At 37.0% G+C, this 22,227-nt stretch overlaps 1 protein-coding gene across 1 annotated transcript; it reads right to left on the bottom strand.

Moving 5' to 3' along the window:
- Positions 1-472: 472 nt before the first annotated feature.
- Positions 473-1,417, bottom strand: LOC311591948 (olfactory receptor 5B12-like; the record flags this gene model as incomplete). Its single annotated transcript, XM_084771791.1, has 1 exon — positions 473-1,417. One exon carries the CDS (start codon positions 1,415-1,417, stop codon positions 473-475), a length of 945 nt encoding a protein of 314 aa, XP_084627917.1.
- Positions 1,418-22,227: the final 20,810 nt, after the last annotated feature.

The following is a 22,227-nucleotide window of genomic DNA, read 5'->3' as shown; positions in this document are numbered from 1 at the left end:
GTAGATCAAGATGGTCTCAAAATCAGAGATCTATCTGCCTCTGCCTCCCAATTACTGGGATTAAAAATGTGTGCCACTACTGCCTGGTCTTGGCATTTATTATTATTGTTTAGATCTTTGTATGTTCTATATAATAACCATGGCCATTTTTTATAGCTGGTAAACATTTTCTTCACAGGTTTCTCACTAAAGAGATATGTGTGTGCAGTGCACATATACGCAAATGTTTGTATATGAGGATAGGATACTGGATGGGACCATGTTCATTTAAAAAGATTTTAAAATTTACTATTCTTCCTCAATGGGTGATTGCTTCGAATCCATTGGTTCTAAGGGCTCTTATTTTTTAAAAGTATTTTCATGTTTAAGCTCGACAAATAGCTGAAAAATTATATTAATATGGACTGGATAGACAATATTTTTCATATATTTAGAAAGTGAATTAAACGTTCATTGTATATTTGTTATGGAACTAAAGTATGAATGTTATAGAAGATTTTGCATTTCCCACAGCTTTTTTGAATGCACCTTTGACCTCCTTGTTCCTTAGGCTATAGACCAGAGGGTTCAGCATGGGGATGACCATGGTGTAGAAGACGGATGCCATCTTGTCAGTGCCCATGGTGTGACTGGAGCTGGGCTGTAAGTACATGAAGATGACTGTCCCATAGAAGATGGAGACTGCAGTGAGGTGGGAGGCACAGGTGGAAAAGGCCTTCTGGCGTCCTTCAGATGAACGCATCTTCAGAATAGTGATGAATATAAGTAGGTATGAGATCGTAATGACCACAATAGAGAAGAGGGCATTGAAACCCACCACGAAGAAAATCACCATCTCACTGACAGAGGTGTCCGAGCATGAGATGGATAGGAGAGGAGGGGCATCACAGAAGAAGTGATCTATAACATCGCACTTGCAGAAAGAGAGCCTGAAAATGTTCCCAGTGTGGATGGAAGAATTCAGGAAGCCGCAGACATAGGAACCTATGGTCAGACAAGCACATGTGTTTCTGGTCATGGTGGCGGTGTAATGCAGGGGCTTACACACTGCTGCATAGCGGTCATAAGCCATGGCGGCCAGGAGGAAACTTTCTGTCGTTATGAAGCCCACAAAGAAGAAGAACTGGGTGCCACAAGCATTGTGGGATATGATTTTGTCTGTTGAAAGGAGACCTGCCATTACTTTGGGAGTGACAGCTGAAGAATAACCAAAGTCCACCAGAGATAGGTGACTGAGAAAAAGGTACATGGGGGTGTGGAGGTGTGAGTCCAGCAGAATTAACCCTATCATGCCCAGGTTCCCAAGCACAGTGCTGAGATAGATGAGAAGGAAGACAATGAAGAATGGTACCTGGAGCTCTGGGTCATCGGTCAAGCCTGCAAGAACGAACTCACTCACAGCTGTGCTGTTCTCCATCGGGGCGTTTGTGGCTCCCCTGGAGCGGAGAGAAATGAGGCCAGAATGAGAATGGAGAGGAAACTGCTGATCCATTTTTCTTGTCCTCTCCATGCCTTCTTTCAGTGTGGAAATGTTTCCTTCCAGCGTTCTGATCTAAGCAAGTTATCGAAGCAAAATTCAAGTTTAAATTAATGTTAGATCATACTGTGTTCTAGAAGAGTTGGTATATCCCAATCTTGGAACTTCAGAAATTACTGAATGGAAGCCAGGGGCAGAAAGCCTTGTATAGGTCCATCAAGTTAATTGCCTTCTAGAAAAGCTCAAAGCCTAAATTTGATCTTTAAAATTAAGCTTCAATAAATTTTCACTAAGTTATAATAGTATAAGGTATTGTTTAGTCAGGGTCATACAATGCAACACTATGGAGTACATGCCTTTGATTCATTTTCTGGGTTTCTTTTTGTGTTTTGTTCAGTTTTCCACTTTTTTGGGTGTGTGTGTGTGTGTGTGTGTGTGTGTGTGTGTGTGTGTGTGTGTTTAATCTAACTGTGGGATTTGAAATTTTATGCTAATTTTCCCACTGTAGATAAAGTCTAAAGACTGCAGACTTATTTGTCAATATTATGCAGGCTGAAGAGCTGTGCTACATCATGAGGTCCCAGTTCCTGTTTACATGTGGCTTCTGGTAGTCTGTGCATTCACGTGGTGGAGGGAGTTATCTCTTGGCAGTCTCCTTCTTAAGACGCTAACTCCAACCACTGGAGATCTTCTCTCACTGCATATGTATATATACCTCCTAACGACTCTGCACTGGATTATTATCATTATGGAGGCCAGAATTTCAATATAAGCATTTCGGTAGCACATATAATGTAGTTTGGTATTTCATACCACATATTCCTTCAGAAGTATTGCAATGTTAGTTAATTTTACTCTAATTTTATTTTATTCCAGCTATATAAAGAGTTATACAAAGAGAATATTCTATAATAGGAAAAGATATTTAAGGGAATGAATTTAAGTGTAACTGGTCTCACGTTAGAGTAAGATAGATAGGACATGCCAGTTACCCCAGACAGAAAACAATGACTTATACAAGGGAATTATTGAATACACACAATAGAAATTCCTTTTCACAATAAACCAATTTTACTTTCACATTCTTGATTCCTTGTCCTAGTTCTTCTCCAGGTCTGAAACATCTGGATGCAAATGCCAGCTATACTTCACATAATGTCCATGCACCTGTTCAGTGGGTATATGACTTGGCTACAAATTTTCCCATCAACTATATAACATTTTAGACACTGTGATCCAATCAAGTCTTATTTTGATTTCACAATTGGTCATACACAAGATTGGTCATTCGGAGCTTTCAGATGAAGTAAAATTAAAAAGTTTTGTGACAAAATTCATGTCATTTGGATTCTTGCTATACTTTACTCTCCTTCTATCCTTCATATAGCTTCTTCTCATTTTTCATGCAAGATTTATCTCTTTGTGTGTGAATAGCCATCCTAGTTGTGCAAAGCAGAAGAATCCTCTTATGTTTTAGTTATCACAGGTATAAGTTTATATACATACATCTTAGTGGATTATAAAATTATGAAATGAATTATAAAAATACAAATAATGTATGCGTATAACAAATGCCTATATTTTTTCTTAGATTTAAAGTTTAGGAGAGCCTTCATTTTTTGTCTCATTATCTTTCTATTCTCAGAACACAAAAAAATCTTGGATAAGAAAAACCACCATGTACATAATATTATAAAGTTGGTGGAGCTGGAATCAATTATCCCAAGTGAGGTAACTCACACCTAAAAAGAAAAACACCATATTTTCTGTTATATGCAGATGTTTAATTTGAATCTTTATAAATGTGTGATTTAAAAAATTTATTATCACTAATGTTATGAATTGCGTAAGAAAATTTAGAAGCCTGATTAACTCGTGCTCATTATGGAATCTCTTCTTATTTGTAAATCAAGAATGTTTACAAATAAAGTTTGAATTTTCTTTTCCTTGTAAATGTCTTTTACCAAAGTATTTTAGAAATTTGAACTGGGGCCTGGAGAATTGAGTCTGTGGTTAAAACCATTAGATATTCCTGAAGAGAATGCAGGGTCAATTCCTAGCCCTGACATGATGGTTCATGATGACACACACCTGAAGTAGTGTTTCATACAACTATTCATTTTATTTAACAGGCTGAATATATCTTCTGTGAGAAACAACATCTATTTGGATTTTATTTGAAATTTTAAAGAAAATTTGAAATAAATTAAAAGGATCCAAGGAAATATATGCAGCTCATTGGAATGTTTTAAATGCAACTCAGACTTTTTGAGTCTTTATAAAAACAGCTGGATTCAACTGGATCCAATGTTTGGAGTGACCTCCTCTATGACCTATGGATAACATTTTAAAAGTAAAAAAAAAAGCTATATAAAGTCCTAGGTGCTATCCATTTCTTCATTGTCTTAATAAGCACTGTGTCTGTATTGGGCACTAGAATTTTGCTGATTTCTTGGTCTTCAGCAATGCATATAACATATTTCCTAATGTTAGGGGTTTTCAGACTGAACCAGACAATGAGACCAATAGATAATGAGCTTTATTCTTACTTTTCATTTGTCAATAAGAGCATGATGATTTACTATGTTTTTTACAACTGTGAAACAGCGATTTACTGTTGCTCAGTCCATGAAATGGTTAATATGTCTTGTTTTTAATACCAGGTAATTCTCTATGTATAAAAATAGAGCATGAGTTTAGGCCTTTTATATAATAATTATATCTTATATAATCTTGTAACTATTTCTGTGTGTTTTATAACTTGTTCTTAAGTTGTATATGTTCTAATTTATTTATTCCTCCTTTAAAAAATATTACTAAGATTTTCCTGATTGCAATAACAATTTGGAATGATGCCCCTATTTGATCTTATCATCAACTCTGGGATTAGTTAAGACAACAAATATTATTACTTACCCTAAAAGCACCATCCAAGATTATAGTAATTCAAATATCTGTTTTAAAATCAAACTCATTTTTAGTAAAGCAGTGACTCATGCCCTATTAGCTGTCTTACATCACACAATGAAGACACATGTTTTTGTTTTTACAATATCACCACTATATTTGAACATGCAGCCCCTGGTTATCTCTGATACAAAGTGTAGAAATATATAAAAATTTCAGTATAAGCTCTTAGTGAACCATGAGAATTTGGCTGAACTCACATGATGTAGTCTCCTGGTTACTTCTGTCCTCAGGTTCATGAGGCTTATAGATCTGACCCAGAGGCTTACCTTCATTCCTGAACAATATAGTGTGTAAACTTAGCACCTTAATACGTAATTAGGGTTCAATTCATAATTAAGTCCTGTAAAGTAAAATAAAAATCTATATTGAGAGACTCTTACTTAGTGCTTGGTATATATTTCAAAGATCTACAAATGATAAAATCCACACCTGCCTTGGAATCCTCTAACACACGGTTTAGTCCTGTGTTTCCTGGTTTTCCTTCTTAGATAAATTATCTGAGCTCTTTAAATTTCATAATACATTCATGCATAAAAAGTAATATTAGGTAGCCACAAAGACATCTGTCCCGGAGGATGCCTGATGTGACAAAGAAGTAATCTTTATCATTTCTCATACTTGGTAAGGTGTGACTAGTATTTTATCCAAATCAATAATATCACTGCTATTTTCCCACTGGGAAAGTGCTTTTACTAACATACCATTTGGGGAGAAATTAATTGTCGGTTCTAGACAATTATTAACATTCGAATCAATAGCAAATGTAGGTGCTTGTTTTGAGCTACTCCCTTCAGTGAGAGGCCAACGAAGATGTCACATGTTAAACATGGCAAGCAGGAGAGAATTCTATAGTCAGGAAGCCCTCATAGGAAAAATATCCCAAGAGAATTTCAACAAGCCTCTATCTCACACAACTGGGGAGTAGGTGATTAAAGACACTAGGGGAACCCAACTCTGCTTATCAAGGGATATCAAGATTATTTTCATTAAGAGTTTAAGTAATTTTGTTGGCAATGAAAGAATTACAGGATTTCAATTTGACACTCAGGTTAAGGGATAGGAATTTATATTTTGTGTGTATAGTACATGCATGCTTCCATTAATTAGTATTATTTAACTTTTGAGAAGAAATGTCAGTGTATTAAATTTGTTTTTTATCCTTCCCAAGTATGAACAATCTTGAGATTTACTAACAAATAAGTTAGTCAGACTTACTGAACAGGGTAAGACATTTTCTTTGCATTTGTGGTACTCAAGTACAGTGGTTATAGTAAGTACAAAGTGAATAAACAGCATATGAAACACACAACTGGGTGTACAGAGAAGCACACAGAAATACTAAATTAGAATAGAAACAATACACAAAAAAACAAAAGAGAAAAGGGGGATTTTTATATATTTGCTTTCTGGGTAAAGTGATAGAGAATCAGCACGTGCGTGCTTGTGTGAAACAAGATGAAGATTTAATGGTAAAATGCCAGAGTTTCAAAGCAATGCAAGTTCTAAAACAAGCCATGTGGCTAAAGCATAAACAAAGGGCCATAGGTGATAGTTTCCATTGCAGTCATCTCCTTAAAACCACAAGCACTACAAACTTTCATTGGATGTGCTTTTCTATATGGCCTCTGTCTGCTGCAAAGAGAAGTTTCTTTGATGAGTGCAGTATACACTTACCTGTGTGTTTATTAACAAATGTTAGGAACCATGCTGGTTTAGGAAAGTGGTGGTTGTAGGCTCTCCTTCTTCATCCATGTTTTCACTAGGACTGAGTAGTTGGCTAAATTTCCAATACCAGGTATCCCTTGTAACCCTGTTATTGAGTAGACCTTATGTATATACCAAAGTATGTATGCTATTACTGCAGACTTAGAGACATCATGCTATGCTCATTTTTTTATGGATACATCTACAAAATACTCTAACACTCAAGTCTAAGGAATGTTGTGGGAGTGCAGAAAGATTGTAAGACGCAGAAGATTAGGGAGTTTGATATAAGATCGTCCCCTGGTAATGTCAGAAGCTATGCCTATAAAGTCTCATCACTGTGACTTCTAAAAATGACCTGAACAAGGAAAACAGCAGACATGCTAAAGTAGACCAGGATAATCTTAACAAGGCCTCAACTCTATCCAAAGATAACTGGGAAAGGGAGAAATACTATTCCCAAGAGAAGAGAACAAAAATTGGCCACTTCCTCCTCTGACCATTCTTTAGTATCTATTGCTAGTGAAGTCACCCTGAACACCCTACAATATTTGTCCATTTAGCCACTAAGTTAATAAAACATATCTTATTACTTTCAGATGTTAGGAATAGTTTATATAATCAATTTTAAAAGTTACTTCCTCTTGGAGATCCTTACATTTAATCTAGATTGAAGGATCAAATAATGTAATGGTAAAAAGGATTGTGATATAATTATAGAGAGGACAAGAAGGCTGAGTGTTGAGAGGTATGTACATTGATCTTAGCTTGTTTATAAATGTCCTAGAGCTGAAACAAGTGGACACATGTCCTCAGTCCAAACTCAGAAGCAGTCTCTAGTTGATAACCACTTGTAAATGAAAGTTTAGTTTCTTCCGGAGAGTCTTTCTAGGGAAACATACCATTCTGAATGGCAGGCTTTATGCACAACAGTAGAGGGCCAACAGAAAATGAACTCAATGCCATTTCATAATGTCATATCAGGGGTTTCCTTTTGAAATTTTCAATTATTTAAAAATTTTTATCATATTATTTTATTTTTAAATTAAATAAATTTTATTTACATATTTTTCTGTTCTCTTTTACCCTACAGGTTTTTGGAGTATACATTATGACCCTCAGTTTCGTGTTTTTTAATGGCATTTCTCTCTGTGTGTGACTGAGATGGTCTCCATTTCTTTGGCCTTTTCTTGGCACTTTCTGTTTCTTTGTTTTGTACAATTCCTATTGTGCTAGTTTTTGTTTCATCTTGTTATATTATAACATATTTTATTAGTATCCTTTAGAAATGTATTGGTTTTCTTTCTTTCCTTTTTTCTCTCTTTATTAAATCACTTTACAACATGATCCCAGTCCCCTCCCTCCTACCCTCCTATCCCAACCCTCATGTCTCCCCATCACTTTCCCCTTTCCTTCTCCTCAGAGAAGAGAAATCCCCCAAGGGGTTCCAACCCACTCTGGCATCTCAAGTCTAAGCAGGACTAAATGTACCCTCTCCCACTGAGACTGGACAAGGAAGCCCGACTAGGGGAAAATGATTCAGTGGCAGGCAACAAAGTCAGAGCCCTACTCCCATTGTTAGGGCACTCATATGTTGACCAAGCTGTACATCTGCTACATACGTGTAAGGGGTCTAGGTCAAGCCCATGTATGCTCTTTGGTTGGTGGTTCAGTCTCTGTGAGACCCCATGGGCACAGGTCAGATTCTGGAGGTCTTTTTGTAGAGTCCTTGACCTCTCCAGCTTCCTCTACCCTTCCTCTCACTCTTACACAAGACTCTCCTCACTCTATCTCTATCTTTTGTTTGGCGTTGGGTCTCTGCATCTGTTTCCATCAGGTGCTGGATGAAGCCTCTCAGGAAACAGTTATGCTAGGCTCCTGCCTGCAAGCATAGCAGAGTATTATTAATAGCGACAGGGGTGGGCTTTCTTCCGTGGGATGGGCTGCAAGTTGAGCTAATCATTGGTTTGCCATTCCCTCTGCTCCATCTTTATCCATGCACTTTTTATAAGCAAGACAAAATTTACATCAAAGGTTTTCTGCCTGCGCTGGTGTTTTCATCCCTCCACTGGAAGTCCCACCTTGCTACAAGAGGTGGCACCTTCAGGCTGCTTAACTCCTGCTGCTAGGAGTCTCAGGTGGGTTGTCCCTATAGACTCCCAGGAGCCTCCCTTGTTCCAGAGAGTCCCCTCACCAATTTCCAGTCTCTCTCCTAGTCCTTCCCCTCATCGTGCCACACCCAATCTCTCCACACCTGATCCACACTCCATAACCCTCCCCAAGCTGTCTCCCACCAAGTTCCTCCATCTACCTACTTCATTCAGATGTCTATTTTCTCCGTATGAGTGAGATTCAAGCATACACCTTTGGGCCTTCCTTGGCTTCTTTGGTCTGTGGATTGTAGCATGGTTATCCTGTACTTTAGGGTTAATATCCACTTGTAAGTGAGTAGGTACTATGAGTGTCTTTCTGGGTCTGGGTTACCTCACCCAGGATGATATTTTCCAGTTGCATCCATTTGCTTGAAAATTGCATGTTGTCTTTGTTTTTAATAGGGGAGTAGTATTCCATTGTTTAGATGTGCCATTTTCTTTATCCATTCTTTGTTTGATGGGCATCTAGCTTGTTTCCAGATCACCATTAATAAATGTGACCTCATGAAAATGAAAAGCTTCTTCAAGGCAAAGGATACTGTCAATAAGGTAAAATGTCAATCTACAGAATCTTCATCAATCCTTCACCATCCAACAGAGGGTTAATATCAAGCATACACAAAGAACTTAAGAAATTAAACACCAACAAACCAAATAACCCAATTAAAAATGGGACATAGAGCTAAACAGAGCTTCTCAACAGATGAATCTTTAATTGCTGAGAAGCACTTAAAAATGTTCAGCATCCTTAGTGATCAGCGAAATGCAAATCAAAATGACTCAGAATGGGTAAGAAGAAAAACTCAAGTGGCAGCACATGCAGATGAGGATACAGAGGAAGTGAAACACTCCTGCATTGCTGGTGGGATGCAAACTTGTACAACCACTGTGGAAATAAATTTGGAGGTTTCCTAGAATATTGGGAATAGATCAACGTGAAGACTCAGGCATATCACTCATAGGCATAGACTCAAAAGGTATTTCACCATACCACATTCATAGCTTGTTGGTTTTCCAATGAGAGACAGAAAGGGGGTGTATCTAGATGTTAAGGGAAGTGGGAAGGAACTGGAGGAATAGAGGAAGGGGAAACTGTCATCAGGATATATTATGTGAGAAAAAATTCATTTTCAATAAAAGAAAAAAGAAGTGCATCAAATGTGTCATAGGTAAGACTTTTATCATACAAGAAAAAAATTTTGAACTTGTACAAAATAGACAGACATAGTAATCTAGTCCTTTGTCTCTAGCACGTTATATGACTTCATAATTGGTAGTTTCATTTGTTTGTGTACCCTTGTTTGTATATGTGTATGCTGATGCATGTGGGGTGACTTGTGTGTAAAGGTGAGAAGTCACCTTGGGTATTTCCCCAGGCACACCGTGCTTTATTTCAGGGTCCTCCGTTCTATTGTATTGTTCCACATATTTACATGTATGCCAGTACCTTCTGCTTTTGTTACTGTGATTCTGAAATGTATCCTAAAATCAGGCACTGTTATGTCTCTGGTATTGATCTGTTTATTAATAGTTTACATTTTCCAATAAATGTGTAAAACATTTTTGATCATATTTATCTTTTACTCACCCTTTCAGCTCTCCATAGGCCTTGCTGACACAGGTTATTGCCAGTGATTATGGTGGTGCACCATAACTAGTGTACAGTAGTAATACCCTTGTAAGACAATATTACTGAAGACAACACAAATTTCAGTTGCAGAGTACAAAGAACTCAATCTCAAAATGATTAGAAAACCCTCCCCCCACCCCGAGGGCTACTTTCCCCAGGTCTGAAGGGCCCTATTCAGGTTGCTAGTAGAGAAAAGAAAGCAAGCCCAGTGTATACTACAGTATAGACCTGCCCAGAAAATGTATTCTCTGTTACAAAAGTGGAGGGCTGTTATCAGGATAGAAAGTCTCTTTCTGATCGGATTTGAGGCCAGCATTTGATCATTTTTCCCAGCATAGTTTTGGACAATCATGGTCTTTTGTGGTTCCATATGAAAATTTCTATTTATTTTCTGGTTTTATGGAGACTGTCATTAAATGTGTATACTGCTTTTTGAAGTATAGTCAGTACATGTAGATTACATAGAGTACCCATATTTATTTATGAACTCTTCATAATATCCATAATTTCCAATCAGTATAGATGTCCTTCTGCAAATGAATAGGTAAAGAATATATACAATGGAGTTGTTATTTGGCTGTAATGGAGGAACTAATGTTGTTTTCAGAAGTGGACGTTATGCAAAAGTGAAATATGTTAGACTCAGAAAGACAAGTATCCCATTTTCTCTCTTGGCAGAAGAGTAAAAACAGATATTTTTAAAAAGCCCAAACATAATAAGTAAATTGACAAATAGGGAAGAATAAAAGGAGTGGGGAGAAGGGAGAAAGGAGAAAATAAGAGATGATATGTGGGAATCATTTGTATTGAAGCATTTTACGTATATGAGAGGGAATATCACTATGAAACTCATTAATATGTGTGTTTTACATGCATTAATAATTAGTATAATAAATACTTAAATTACAAATATTAAATACACATGGGAAAATAATTTTCCCTAAGAAGTTTTATTACATATACTAATTGTGGAATCTAATGAGTTTAATTATGGTATTTATGTATGTAATGTAATTTGATCACGTATTCTTTCCTCCATTACCTTCTTTTATACTCCATTTCCTATTATATTATATTGTGATTTTTCTTTTGCTATCATTTCCTCTTAGTTCCACTTATGAAGGAAAACATGAAATATTTGCTCTTGTAATAGTTGATTTATTTTATTCACTTAACCTGGTGGTGTCTGGTTCCATCTATTTTTCTCCAGAGAACATAATTTCATTATTGACTGAAAAGAGACATTTCCTTTATCATTCATCTGCTGATGAGCATATAGGCTGATTTTTATAATTTTGACCACTGTAAATGGTCCTGTGGGTGTGCAAATGTCTCTATATTAAATTGAATTAGATATTTTTGAGAATCTGCCCAGAACTGTTGCATACAGATTATATTAGTGATGTTTACAGATTATATATTTATTTTAAAAATTTCTGTGTCTTATTTTTAATTAATTTATTCAGATTACATCTCAATCATTCTTCTGTCCCTTGTACCCTCCTATTCCTCCTTCCTTCCTGCTTTCATCCCATTCCCTTCCCTTATGTCTGTGACCAAGGGGGAGCTCCTCCCCCACTATATGGTCATAGGCTATCAAGTCTCATCTTGGTAGCCCGCTTATTCTTTCTTTGAGTGTCACCAGGCCCCCCCCCACAGGGAAGTGCTCAAATATGGGGCACCAAAGTTCATGTTGGAGTTAGTCCCCACTGTCCACTCAACTATGGAGGATGTCTTGTCCATTGCCTAGATATGAGAAGAGGTTCAATGTTTATTGCAAGTATTGTCCTTCGTTGGTGCAATAATTTGAGCAGAACCCATGGGCTCAGATTTGCCCGTCCTGATGTTCTTCTTGTAGGTTTCTCAGACCCTATGGATCCTTCTATTTCCCCATTCTCTCATACTTCTCTCACCCAGAGTCCAATAGGATGTCCTCACAACTATCCTAATCTCTTGGTAAGTAAAGACTTTCATGGGACATGAGTATATACCATGTGAGTCTTTCTGCTTCTGGGTTAACTCACTCAGTATGATCATTTCTAGTTCAATTCATTTGTACACAAGTTTGGGGATTTCCTTTTTTTATAAAGTAGTATTCCATAATGTAAATGTACCACATTTTCTTTATGCATTCTTTGACTGAGGAACACTTAGGTTGTTTCCAGCTTGTGGCTATTAGGAATGAGGCTGCTATGAATATGGTAGAGCATATGTCCTTGTTGGTGGTAGAGCATCTTCTGGGTATATTTCAAGGAGTGGAATACTGTGTCTTAAGAAAGCCCTATTCCCAGTTTTCTGAGATAGCACCAGATAGATTTCCAAAGTGGTTGTACAAGTTTGCAATTTCACCAGCTATGGAGTGTTCTCCTTACTCCACATTCTCGCTATCATGTTCTGTCACTTGAAGTTTTGATCTTAGCCATTCTGAAGGGTGGAGGATGGAATCTCAGAGTCATTTTTATTTGCATTTGTTTGATGACTAAAGACGTTGAATATTTCTTTAATGTTCTCTGCCTTTCGATATTCCTCTGTTGAGAATCCTGTTTAGTTCTGAGCCCCATTTCTTGATTGGATTATTGGGTTTGGTGGTGTTCAATGTCTTGAGTTCCTTATATATTTTGGATATTAGGTCTTTGTCAGATGTAGGGTTGGTGAGGATCTTTTACCATTTTGTAGGCTGTCACTTTGTTCTCTTGACAGCGTCCTCTGCCTTACGGAAGATTATTAGTTTCATGATGTTCCATTCATTAATTGTTGATCTTAGAGTCTGAGCTGTTGGTGTTCTGTTAAGGAAGTTGCCTCCTATGCCAATGTGTTTCAGGCTCTTCCCCACTTTTTCTTCTAACTGATTTACTGTCTCTGGTTTTATGTTGAGGTTTTTAATCCATCTGGACTTGAGTTTTGTGCATGGTGATAAATATGGATCTAATTGCATTTTTCTACATGCAGACATCCAGTTAGACCAGCATCTTTTGTTGAACATGCTATCTTTTTTTCATTGAATAGATGTGGCTTCTTTGTAAAAAATCAAGTGACTATATGTGTGTGGATTCATATCTGGGTCTTCAATTCGATTCCATTGATCAACCAGCCTATTGCTGTGCCAGTACCATGCTGTTTTAATTACTGTTGTTCTATAGTACAGTTTGAGATCAGGTATGGACATTCCTCCAGAGGATCTTTCATTGTGCAGGATTGTTTTAGCTATTCTGGGTTTTTTGTTTTTCCATATGAAGTTGAGAATTGAACTTTCAATGTCTTTTAAAAAATGTGTAAGTGTTTTGATAGGGATTGAATTGAATCAGTAAATTGCTTCTGTAAGATGGCAATTTTTACTATGTTAATTCTCCTTATCCATAAACAAGGGAGATTTTTTTCTATCTTCTAATGTCATCTTCAATCTCTTTCTTTAGAGATTTGATGTTTTCTCAAACAAATCTTTTCTTGCTTGGTTAGAGTTACTCCTAGATATTTTATATTGCTTGCATCTATCATGAAGGGTGTAGTTTCCCTAATTTTTTTCCTCTGCATGATTGTCATTTGCATATAGGAAGGCTACTGACTTTTTTGAGTTTATTTTGTATCCAGCCATTCTGCTGAAGGTGTTTATCATCTGTCAGAGTTCTCTGGTGGAATTTTGGGGGTTACTTATGTATACTATCACATAATCTGCAAATATGGATAATTTGACTTACTCATTTCCCATTTGGATGCACTTGATCTCCTTTTTCTGTCTTATTGCTCTGGCTAGAACTTCAATTATTATATTGAAGAGATATGGAGGGAGTAAACAGTCTTTCCTGGTCCCTGATTTTAGAGGAATTTCCTTGTGTATCTCTCCATTTAATTTAATTTTGGCTATTGCCTTGCTGTATATAGCCTTTATTATATTTAGGTATGGTCCTTGTAAAATCTTTCCAAGACTTTAAACATGAATGGGTGTTGGGTTTTATCAAATGCTTTCTCTGCATCTAAGAAGATGATCATGTGGCTTTTTTCTTTCAGTTTTTTTATATGGTGGATTACATTGATGGATTTCCGTATATTAAACCATCCCTACATGCCTGGAATGAGGCCTACCCAGTCATGGTGAGTGATATCTTTGATGCGTTATTGTATTCAGGTTTGATTATTTTATTGAGTATGTTTACATTAACGTTCATAAGAGAAATTGGTCTGAAATTCTCTTTCTTTGTTGGATCTTTGTGAGGTTTAGATATCAAAGTGACTGTGGCCTCATAGAATGAACTTGGTAATGTTCTATTCATTTCTATCTTTTGGAGTAGCTTGAAGAGTATCAGTATTAGCTCTTTTTTCAAGGTCTGGTAGAATTGTACGCTGAAATCATCTGGCCCTGGGCTTTTTTGGGGATGGGGTGGCATTGGGAGATTATCAACGATTGCTTCTATTTCTGCAGGGGACATGAGACTATGTAGTTTGTTTATCTGTTTTGACTCAATATTGGCAAATGGAATTGATCAAGAAAATTGTCCACCAACAGCCCAGACATTAATGTCAACAATTAATAAATGGGACCTCATGAGGCTGAGAAGCTTCTGTAAGGCAGGAGACACTGTCAAGACAACAAAGCGACAGCCTACAAACTGGGAAAAGATCTTCACCAACCCAACATCTGACAAAGGTCTAATATCCAAAATATATAAAGAGCTCAAGAAATTAAACACCACCAAACCAAATAACCCAATTGAGAAATGGGGCTTGGAACTAAACAGAGAATTCTCAACAGAGGAATATCAAATGGCTGAGAAACACTTAAAGAAATGCTCAACCTCCTTAATCATCAGGGAAATGCAAATCAAAACAACTCTGAGATTCCATCTTACACCCATCAGAATGGCTAAGATCAAAAATTCAAGCGACACCACATGCTGGCGAGGATGTGGGGAGAGAGGAACACTCCTTCATTGCTGGTGGGAATGCAAACTAGTACAACCACTTTGGAAATCTATCTGGTGCTATCTCAGAAAAATGGGAATAGGGCTTCCTCAAGACTCAGCTATTCCACTCCTTGGAATATACCCAGAAGATGCTCCAGCACACAACAAGAAAATTTGCTCAACCTGTTCATAGCAGCCTTATTCATAATAGCCAGAACATGGAAACAGCCTAAGTGTCCATCAGTAGAAGAATGGATAAAGAAACTGTGGTACATATACACTATGGAATACTATTCAGCTATTAAAAACAAGGAATTCCAGAAATTTGTGGATAAATGGATTGAGCTAGAAATGATCATAATGAGTGAGTTAAGCCAGAAGCAGAAAGAGTCAAATGGTATATACTCACTTATATCTGCATAATAGCCCAAGGGGCATGTCCCACGAAAGCCTTCACTTACCAGGAAACTGAGACAGAGGGGAGGATATTCTAGTGGGACTCTAGATGAGAGAAGCATGGGAGAATGGCAAAGTAGAAGGATCCAGAGGGTCCCAGAAGCCTACAAGTAGAACATTATGATAGGAAGATTTGGGCCCAGGGGTCCCGCTCAAACTAAGGCACCAGCCAAGGACAATACAGGCGGTAAACCTTAAACCCCTACCCAGATCTAGCTAATGGACAGAACACTCTCCACAGTAGAGTGGAGAGTGGGATATTACTTTCTCACATACTCTGGTGCCTCACCTTTGACCATGTCCCCTGGAGGGGGAGACCTGGTGGCACTCAGAGGAAGGACAGCAGGTTACCAAGAAGAGACTTGATACCTATGAGCATATACAGGGGGAGGTAATCCCCCTCAGGAACAGTCATAGGGGAGGGGAATAAGGGGAAAATGGGAGGGAGGGAAGAATGGGAGGATACAAGGGATGGGATAACCATTGAGATGTAACAAGAATAAATTAATAAAGTAAAAAAAAAAAAAAGGAAAAAAAAAAAACACCAAACACACAGAAAAAAAAAAGAAAATTGTCCAATTCCCTTAGATTTTCAAATATTGTGGCATACATGCATTTGAAGTAGGATTTTATGATTCTTGTATTTCTTCAGTATCCATTGTTATGTCCCCATTTTCATTTCTGATTTTATTGATTTGGATAGTGTCTGTCTGCCTTTTAGTTAATTTGGCTAATGGTTTGTATATCCTGTTGAATTTCTCAAAGAACCAGGTTCTGGTTTTGTTGATATTTTGAATTGTTCTCTTTGTTTCTAATTTATTGATTTCAGCCCTGAGTTTGATTGTTTCCATACGTCTAATCCTCATGGGTGTTTCTGCTTCTTCTTTCTTTTAAGGGCTTCCAGCAGTGTCTTTAAGTTGCCTATGTGGAATGTTTTCAATTTCTTTATAAAATACTAGTGCTATGAATTTTCCTCTTAGCAATGCTTTCAATGTGTCCCACAAATTTTATATGTTCTTCCTTCATTTTTATTGAGTTTAAGGAAGTCCTCAATTTCTTTATTTTTTCCCTGACCCAGGTGTCATTAAGTAGAGAGTTGTTAGTTTCCATGTGTGTGTAGACTTTTTGTTATTTCTGTTGTTGTTAAGTTCAGCTTTAGACTATGGTGATCTGATAGGATACAAGGTATTATTTCAATCTTCTTGTATCTGTTGAGGCTTGCTTTGTGACCTACTATGTGATCAAATTTTAGAAGGCTCCTTGGGGTGCTGAGAAGAAGGTATGATTCTTTGTGTTTGGGTGAAAATTTTTGTAGATGTCTGTTAAATCCACTTGATTCACAATGTTGCTTAATGTCATTATTTCTTGGCTTTTTTTCTGTTTCAGTGACGTTATCCTTCAGTGAAAGTGGGGTGTTGATGTCTCCCACTATTAATGTGTAGAGATTTATGTGTGGTTTAAGCTTTGTTAATAGTTCTTGTATAAATGTGGGTGCCCTTGTATTGGGAGAATACATGTTCAGAATTGTGACGTCATCTTGGTTGACTTTACTTTTGATGAATATGAAGTGTCCTCCCTCATCCCTTTTGATTAATTTTGGTAGAAAGTCTATTTTATTAGATATTAAAATGGTAACACCAGCTTGTTTATTGTGACTGTTTGCTTGGAATATTTTACAGCCTTTTATCTTGAGGTAATGTGTATCCTTGTGTCTGAGATGTGTTTCTTGAATGCAGAAACATGTTGGATCTTGTTTATGCATCCATTCATTTAATCTGTGTCTTTTTATTGGAGAATTTAGGCCATTGATGTTGAGAGATATTAATGACCAGTGACTGTTAATTTTGATGTTGGTTACAGTAGAGTTTGTGTGGTTGTGCTTTTGAGAGATGTGGTTATATATTTTCTGTGTAGCTTTGGTTGTAGCTTATCCCTTTGGAGTGGAGTTTTACTCCTAGTAACTTCTGTAAAGCCAGATTTGTGGATAGATACTATTTGAAATTGTTTTTGTCATGGAATATTTTGTTTTCTCTGTCAATGGTCATTGGTAATTTTGCTGGGTATAGTAGTCTGGCCTGACATCTGTTGTCTGTTAAGTTTTTCAGGACCTTTGGCCAGGCCCTTCTGGCTTTTATGGTCTTTGTTGAGAAGTCTGGTATAGTTCTAATAGGTTTGCCATTATATGTTACTTGACCCTTTTCTCTTGCTGCTTTTAATATTTTTCTTTATTTTACACATTTTGTGTTTTGATTATTATGTGTCAGAACATTTTTCTTGTCTAATCTATTCTATTTGGTGTTCTGTATGCATCTTGTATATTTATAAGCAACTCCTTCTGTAAATTGGGGAAACTTTCTTCCATGAATTTGTTGAAAATATTTTCTGGGCCTTGGAGTCTGGTATCTTCTCCTTTCTCAATGCCTATTACCCCAGGCTTCTTCTTTTCATGGTGTCCTTTAATTCTTGGGTGTTTTGTGTCAGGAATTTTTCAGATTTAGCAGTTTATTTAATGGTTGCTTCAAGATCTACGATTACATCTTCCAGCCCTGAGATTCGTTCCTCTATCTCTTGGATTATGTTAGAGAAGCCTGCCTCTCTGTTTCTTGCTTTCCCCCTAGGCTCTCTCATTCCCCTTTTTCTTCTGTCTGTGTCTTTATCATTGTATCTATTTTCATCTTCATATCTTGAACTATTTTATTGATTTCTTTCATCTGATTGTTTGTATATTCCTGAGTTTTTCCAGTGCCTCTCTATAGGCCTCTTTTATGTCTTCCACCTGTTTGACTGCTTCTTCCTCCATTTGATTATGGATTTTATTCATAATCTCCATTCTCATCTTCATTACTAAGGATTTGATGTCATTTTCTTGAATTTCAATTGTGTTTGAGTTCTCCAGGTTGCTTTCTTTGGGATGGCTGGGATCTGGAGATGCCATATTGTTTTGGTTTTTGTTGTTTATGTTATTACACTGGACATTAGTCATTTTGCCATCTCTAATGTTGGGAGGTAGTTTCTGGCATCAGGTGGATGGAGTCTGATTGCAGATCCACCTGTTTCCCAAGATTTCCCTAGGCTGAAGCTCTGATGCTTCACTGCCAGGATGATTTCCATCCCATTAACTGAGTTCATGCTACTGAGCAAGGCCACATCTCCCAGATTACAGTCAGGCTCCAGACCAGGCTCTGGGGATTGGTCTGCCTTCCTCCATGTGCTTCCAACTGGCAGGAGGCCAGACTCAACAGTGAGGGTCTCTCAGATAGTGATTCCCTGCTGCCCTGGTCTGTGGCTCCTGGTCTCAGACCCTGCTCTGAGTCTGGTCTCAGTGTCCTTCTGGGCCTCCATGTGGCACCTAGGCTTTCTATGGACTGGTGTGGGGCAGGTGGAGGGGGTCTGAGGACATATCCATCCATTTCCCCATGAATTCTCTATGCCAGGAGCTCTGAAGCTTTACTGCCAGGATGGTTTCATTTTCACTTATTGAATTCACAGTATGGAGCAAGGCCATAGCTCTCAGCTCTCAGACAGGCTCTGGTCCAGGCTGTGGGGACTGGTCTGCTCTCCTCTATGTGCCTTTGGATGGCTAGAGGTCAGACCCTCCCATGGGCCCATGATCTGAGCTGTGCAGATCTCTCTCACCCAGTGATCTCCAGCTCCCATGTTGGTCAGTGGCTCCTGATAGCTTCTGTGGTCTCTTCCCTGCATATCAGAAACTTTGTGTCCTTGTTGCTGGCATCTTGGAATCCCAAGTCCTTTTCTGAGGGGTGAGTCTTGGTGACCAAGTCCCTGGGGCTCCAGGGCAGCAACACATGGGCAGGCACCCGGCACTGCTCTGTGGAGCTGCTCTCCTATGTGCAGTATACTCCTCTCTGCTTCCCCTAGGCCTCTTCTGTGCTACTTGGCTGCCTATGCTCAATTTTTTGAAGAACCTTTAATACTTATTTCCACAGTGGCTGAATTAGTTTAAATTCTTTCCATGAGTCTATAAGGGTTACTTTGTAATATTTGGCATTGACAGCATGCAGGTAAAACAAGAACTCTTGAGAAGGGTTTCAATTAAAAATAAAAAGTGCTCTATGTACAAAATAAAGAAATAACTATAGGTAATAATATTACATAATATATTATTTTTATTACTATAAAGCTGAAATTGGTCTCCAGACAGTTTAATTGCTAATTCTCTAAGTGGCTGGCATTAATGATTTGTATATCCTCCAGAGCATGAAGTCTCTGAAGGACTTTATGCCTATATACAACATTTCCTGGATCTTCTAGAATCTCATCATGGCTCTATTTGACACCTTCAATGGAGCAACTGCAATCATTTTGCTGGTCATTTATTGGTTTTAATGTAAAAGGTTGTTATTGTACTCAATTTTTAAAAAGATTTAGTTTTGCTATTCTTTAATTGTATGCATGTGTTCACATTTTCACATGTGAACTTACATGCCTACAAGGCCTAGAGGCATCAGATTAAGTGGAGTTGAAACTGTATGTCTTGGGAAGTTCCTGAGGTAGGTGTTTGTGTCTAAACTCAGGTCCTCTGCAAGAGCAGTACATGCTAATAGGCTATACGCCCCATGCTATGTGTTTTTTAAATACACAATAGCAGATTATTGTAAGTCTATAGTGTTAAAATTACACTATACATTCTAAACATTAATGTTTAGGATGATGAACTTCTCTTACAATTGATCATAACTACACAGTGTTCAGACTTTCTTCTGTTTGCTGTAATAGCAATCCTACATGATTGGTTGGACATTCTATAATCTCTATGTAATCATCTGCCACTATTGAACTTTAGTCTTTGTTACTAGTCTCTAAAAACAATTTCTTCAGCAGGATCTTTTTTTTTTTCCTCTGGATGTGACTTGTGGTTGGATCCCAAGTGACACTTTCTCACCTTCTTTGAAAAGCAAGGTAAGTTTCTAGCTCAATCCTGTCTGTGATTTATTTAGACTGTGCAACTAGAGGGCATGATATGTAATGGTCCAAGAGTAATAAGTTAGCACAGATTCAGAATTATAAACTATATTTCTAATATATGGGTTCATGCCACTTAGTTGTAATACAGATAAAATCACAATATTTAAATAATAAGAGATAATATAATTGTAGCCATTTGAAACTCTATGATTCAGGTAGTAGTTCTATAAATAAAAATATGTATCTCTTGTTTCTATCATATTAAGGACATAGGGGATGAAAGATAAAAGACATGAAGGTAAAAGGAGATTAATAGGAAAGAGAACAACAAGAAATAGTAATAGATGGGTAAATGTGAACAAAATATATAAATAGAGTAATGTCACAGTGAAACCTCATAATCGTATAATTAATTTTGACAAAAGGAGAAAAGGAAATAGAAGACACTCAGTAAATGTTTGTTGAGACAATGAGGAAAACAACAAATAAATGGAACTAGTAAATGGACAATGAGGCATTTATTGAGCATTTTGTAGTTATGATTTGAATGAGAACTGTCCCACATAGGCTGAAGCATTTAAACACTTGGTTCTCAATTGGTGGTGCTACCTAGGGGAAATTTAGCAGATGCAGCCTTGCCAGAGGAAGTATGCCACCAAGGTCAAGTTTTGAGAATATATGGCCTCTTCTTATTTCCAGTTTTCTCTCTTGGTTTCATGTTTGCATTTGAGGATTCAATCTCTCAGCTTCCTGCTGCACCATACACGCCTGACTGAAAGCATATGCTTAAACAAACTCTTCCTCCTATAAGTTGTTTTTTGACCATTGTATTTTATCACCGCAACAGAAAAGTAACTAATACGATGGTTCTACAGGTCTATCATCAAATTTCATGATTAACTTTGTGGAAACTCTTAATAACTGTGGTCCTCATGCAGCCTACACTTCAATACAGTTCCTTAATTTGTGGCCCAACCCTAAAATTATTTTGTTGCTACTTTATAATTGTAATTTTGATACTCTTATGAATCATAGTATAAATATCTGAAGTGCAAGATATCTGATTTGCTACCTCAAAGGGGTCACACACTACAGGTTGAGAACTACTGCTTTGTAGGCTTTCACTTAAAAGATATTAACATATTGGAATAAAAAATAACCACCAAGATATACTATTTTCATATTGTGATATAGCATGGCCATGTATACACACACACACGTGCATACCCACACATGTACACACACCACTTAATGCTCATGGAAAAGGCATCAAAGAAACTGAAAAACAACCCATGGATCCTTTCTTCTTCATTTGAACTTAAATTTTACTTTCTTTTCTCTCTCAAGTAAGTCATGCATGTAAAGACAGGAAAAATCAGATGTACATAGTACCTGTGACATGTTGAGAGTTTTTACTAGCAATAATGATATTGAACTTGATTATTAAATAAAATTACCATTTGATCAGTTGTCCAATTTTTATCATGTTTACCAGATTATGATCTTACATGAGTAACACATTTTTCCATAACAAATTGTGGTGAAGTTGATATCCTGAATCTCATCTATAACAAATTTATAGATTGTTTTAATGCTAAAGATTTAAGGGATACAACAAATTATATTTATAATATATGCATAGTATATTAACATTTAAATTATGCTTAATGAAATTAATCTTTATTAAATCTCAGACAATATGAAATAAGTTTTGAAATATGAATTAATGTTATATTGAATATTATATAAAATATATTGAATTAAATAATCAAAATATCTATAATATATATATATATAAATTATTATTTTTCTCTAAGCGTCTTCACTTCTGTAGTATCTCAGAGCACCTGTTATTGATGATATTGTTTGATTTATCAATGGGGATTTTTCTTTAAGCACTGTTTTTGTTGAGCAATAACTCTTTCTTGACAAGTTGATTCAGACACCAAAAACATCCTCACTTAATGTAGGTCCTGGGTGCTGTGGCATACATATGGGCAGAAAGAAAATTCA

The sequence above is a fragment of the Acomys minous genome (genome assembly GCF_964271855.1).
Source record: "Acomys minous genome assembly, chromosome: 2".
NCBI lineage: Eukaryota > Metazoa > Chordata > Mammalia > Rodentia > Muridae > Acomys > Acomys minous.
This window is presented reverse-complemented; position numbering and strand designations above follow the sequence as displayed.